Source organism: Myotis davidii, unplaced genomic scaffold (genome assembly GCF_000327345.1).
Source record: "Myotis davidii unplaced genomic scaffold, ASM32734v1 scaffold1561, whole genome shotgun sequence".
Classification (NCBI taxonomy): Eukaryota; Metazoa; Chordata; class Mammalia; order Chiroptera; family Vespertilionidae; genus Myotis; species Myotis davidii.
The window spans coordinates 120,494-124,066 of NW_006291530.1; the positions used below are offsets into that span (position 1 = coordinate 120,494).

General features: G+C 58.8%; 2 protein-coding genes across 2 annotated transcripts in view; one reads left to right on the plus strand and one right to left on the minus strand.

The window, feature by feature from the left end:
* The window catches only part of SLC16A13 (solute carrier family 16 member 13), a 3,454-nt gene extending 1,450 nt beyond the window's left edge, over positions 1-2,004 (plus strand). The window contains exons 3-4 of the mRNA XM_006779510.2: positions 51-788; positions 1,443-2,004. Of these exons, the coding sequence (XP_006779573.2) occupies positions 51-788; positions 1,443-1,735 (1,031 nt within the window). The 3' untranslated portion in view covers positions 1,736-2,004. The remainder of the gene's footprint in view (positions 1-50; positions 789-1,442) is intronic.
* A 605-nt stretch (positions 2,005-2,609) lies between these two features.
* SLC16A11 (solute carrier family 16 member 11) overlaps positions 2,610-3,573 on the minus strand; it is a 2,005-nt gene continuing 1,041 nt past the window's right edge. The window contains exons 3-4 of the mRNA XM_015564713.1: positions 2,975-3,573; positions 2,610-2,887 (exon numbers count right to left, since the gene is read on the minus strand). Coding sequence (XP_015420199.1) covers positions 2,658-2,887; positions 2,975-3,573 — 829 coding nt within the window. The 3' untranslated portion in view covers positions 2,610-2,657. The remainder of the gene's footprint in view (positions 2,888-2,974) is intronic.

Below are 3,573 nucleotides of genomic sequence, written 5' to 3' on the forward strand. Positions count from 1 at the left end.
TCTTTTCTCTGTCTCTTTATTATTATTGTTTTTTTTGTTTTCTTTTACAGGTTCTGGGTGGGCCTTGACCTTCACACCAACACTTGCCTGCCTGTCTCGTTACTTCTCTCGCCTGCGATCCCTGGCCATGGGGTTGGCACTGACTGGCGTGGGCCTCTCCTCCTTTGCTTTTGCCCCACTCTTCCAGTGGCTGCTCAGCTACTATGCCTGGCGGGGCACCCTACTGTTGGTGTCTGCCATCTCCCTCCATCTGGTGGCCTGTGGTGCCCTCCTCCGCCCAATCTCCCTGACTGAGGACCCTGCTGTGGCTGGCCCTGGGGCCCAACTCGCCTCCCTCCTCCATCATGGCCCCTTCCTCCGTTACACTGTTGCCCTCACCCTGGTCAACACCGGCTACTTCATTCCCTATGTGCATCTGGTGGCCCATCTCCAGGACCTGGATTGGGATCCACTGCCTGCTGCCTTCCTCCTCTCGGTGATTGCTATTTCTGACCTCGTGGGGCGTGTGGTTTCTGGGTGGCTAGGGGATATAGTCCCAGGGCCTGTGGCACGGCTCCTGATGCTCTGGACTACCCTGACCGGGGTGTCACTGGCCCTGTTCCCCGTGGCTCAGGCTCCCACAGCCCTGGTGGCTCTGGCCGTGGCCTATGGCTTTACATCAGGGGCCCTGACCCCACTGGCCTTCTCCATGCTGCCTGAACTGGTGGGGACTGGAAGGATATACTGTGGCCTGGGACTGGTGCAGATGGTGGAGAGCATCGGGGGACTGCTGGGGGCTCCTCTGTCAGGTAAGGGGGATGGGGTTTCCAGATGGCCATGTCATACCATTCAGGGAGGGGACTATTCACATTAGAGTGGATGTAAATATTGCCCTTTACATGGTATGGTATACCACATGGCCTGAATAACCAATCATTAGCAGCCCTGAAGTGGGCCCATGAGACAAAGAGATTGGGGCTGTGGAAAAACTCAAATGAGCTCTGCGGAGCCCTCGGTAGGATGCCTGTCGCTTGGATTTTCAGACTTGTCTGGACCTGCTCTTACCCTTGGCCCATTTGGCCCCAGCTCAGATGTCTGAGCCATGTGGTCAAAGTTCTCCAGCCTTCAGATACCAGAACCTTCAGACCCTAGCGACTATTAGATGACAGGGCCACAGTTGCCGGAAAGAAAGACACAGGTGTGCCTGCCTCAATCTGGACCCCCACATCCCCACTGGCTGATATGGAGGGCCTTTCTGAAGGCAGGGAGGTGATGGGCACGACCTCTGAAGCCCCCTGGGACACCAGAGTTGTCAAGTGCATCTGGTCCTACCTTGGCAGTTCTAACTCTTCCAAGATGGCAGATTACAGATCATTTTCCTCCTTCCGCCCCAAAATATCTCTGAGCCGTCGGTCCCAGGAAACAGATCACCCATGTGTGTTCTTTTTCTCTCTTGGATGTAGGCTACCTCCGGGATGTGACAGGCAACTACACAGCTTCCTTTGTGGTGGCCGGGGCCTTCCTTCTTGCAGGGAGTGGAATTCTCATCACGCTGCCCCACTTCTTCTGCGTCTCAGCTCCTACCTCCAAGCCCCAGGACCTTGGCACAGAGGCACCGGATACCAGAGTCCCCCTGCGAAGGAAGGGCTGGGAGAGGACTGAACTCCAAAAAGACCCGGAAAGCCAGAGATGGGCAGCTCCGGGTCTTCTGCCCCATATTGATGCCCAGGGAACCACAGTGCCTTCAGCATCTTGATCTGTCTTCCACCACAGCTTGCCCAGGGCTCCTGCGATGTGTGTGCCAACTCCTATCTCTTCTTGGCTTCCACAACCATTTCTGCAGGATCCAAGAGTTCAGCCTGCTCCAGTGAGCCGTGAATCAACTGTGAAAATCAAAGGCCAAGAGACTTATTATGTTTTACAAGTGATCGATCTCTAGTGTTGCCTCCTACGCTTCTTCTCTGAAGACAGATGTTTGGGGATGAGGGATGCCGCTTTGAGATAAAACTGGATAAGAAAACTGGATAATAATCAGAAACTCAGAAAGAACTGGAGGCCAAATGCTGGGGTTGGTTGAGTCGGGTCATGGCTGAGGGATAGAGGGGAAGTGTCCAGGAGCTCTGGGGACTCCAAGCATTTTAACCCTGGACTCTGCTCTCTGGACCACAGTTCCTCCCACTTGCCCGCTGACCTCCCTCTTTCCCACTAGCCCCTGTGACTGAGAAGAGAAATGAAGGAAATGGTGGGGACGTGGTGGGGGCAGGGGTAGTTTGGGAGAGCGGAAGCTCAGAGAGCCTAGCCTGGGTCGAGGATTCTTGTATTCACCGCAGGCCAATAGAATGCGGTTGAGATACGGGAAGAGTTTTGAGTCAAGGAAATGAGGATGGGGCAGATGGCACCCATGAGGCTCCCTCTCCCTTAAACAAATTGAAGCTGGCAGGCAGACAACTTCTCAAAGGCGCCCCGTTATAATGGCAACAACGTGGGCAAAGAGAAATGGACTGACTAGACAGACAGATACCCGCCTCTCTCCCCGGCTTAATGGGATCCTGTTCCTTCCGAGGGGCCTTTTGAATGTCTTAAGTAGAAAGTTTTCAGCGTCCTAGATGGGCTAACCATTGGAGCTTGCAGACACATTGGAAATTTTTTATTGAGAGGCTCAAACCAAAAGAAAATGGTCAACAGGAGGTGTCGGCGGTGGCATGCGGGCCTCCTGGGGACAGCAGGGCCCCCGGAGGAGCGGGGAGCAGCTCCCCCCTCTCAGGGGGAGGGGTGGCTGGAGGTGAGGCCGGACTGCAGGAGGGCAGCGCCCCAGGCAGCCCCAGGTAGATGGAGCTGCCTGAGAGGACGAAGGAGCCACACACGAGGAAGGAGGCCGTGAAGTCCCCCGTCTCATCCCTGAGGAAGCCTGAGAGGAAGGGGGAAGGAATTTAGAAGCCTCGGACCCCAGGATGGGGGTCGGGGTGGGGATCTGCTGGCTCAGTCAGGCCCTTACCTGACAGCGGGGGGCCCAGAAGCCCCCCGAGGCTCATCAGCAGCATCACCAGCCCGGTGGCCTGTACCACACCTCCGATGCCCACCAGCCCCGGGAGCACTCCGAACACCAGCGGGGCGTAGCTGCCTGCGCTCAGCCCGTAGGCCCCGGCCGCGGCCAGCAGGGAGCCCCCCCAGGCCTCCTCACCCCCGACCACGGGAACCAGCCCCACGGCCAGCAGCCCCAGCCCCGTCAGAGCCCCGAACACCGCCAGCAGCCGCGGGAGGGGCACCCAGCCCTGGTCCGCCACCCACCCGCAGACCAGCCGGGCGCCCGCATCCCCCACCGCGGCCACGGCCACCACCAGCGCGGCCCTGTACCCCGCCAGGCCCCGGTCTAAAGCGTGAGGGGCCAGATGCACGTAGGGGACGAAGTACCCGCCCCCCACCAGGGCCGTGCCCAGAGCAAAAACCAAGAAGGCTGGGCGCGCGAAGAGACCCAGGCCGAGGGCAGCGAGGAGCCCGCGGGGCGCTGCGGGAGGGTCCCCGGGCAGCTGCAGGGGTCGCAGCAGGGGGCAGCAGGGGGCGAGGTGGAGGGTGATGGCGCCCAGGAGGAGCAGG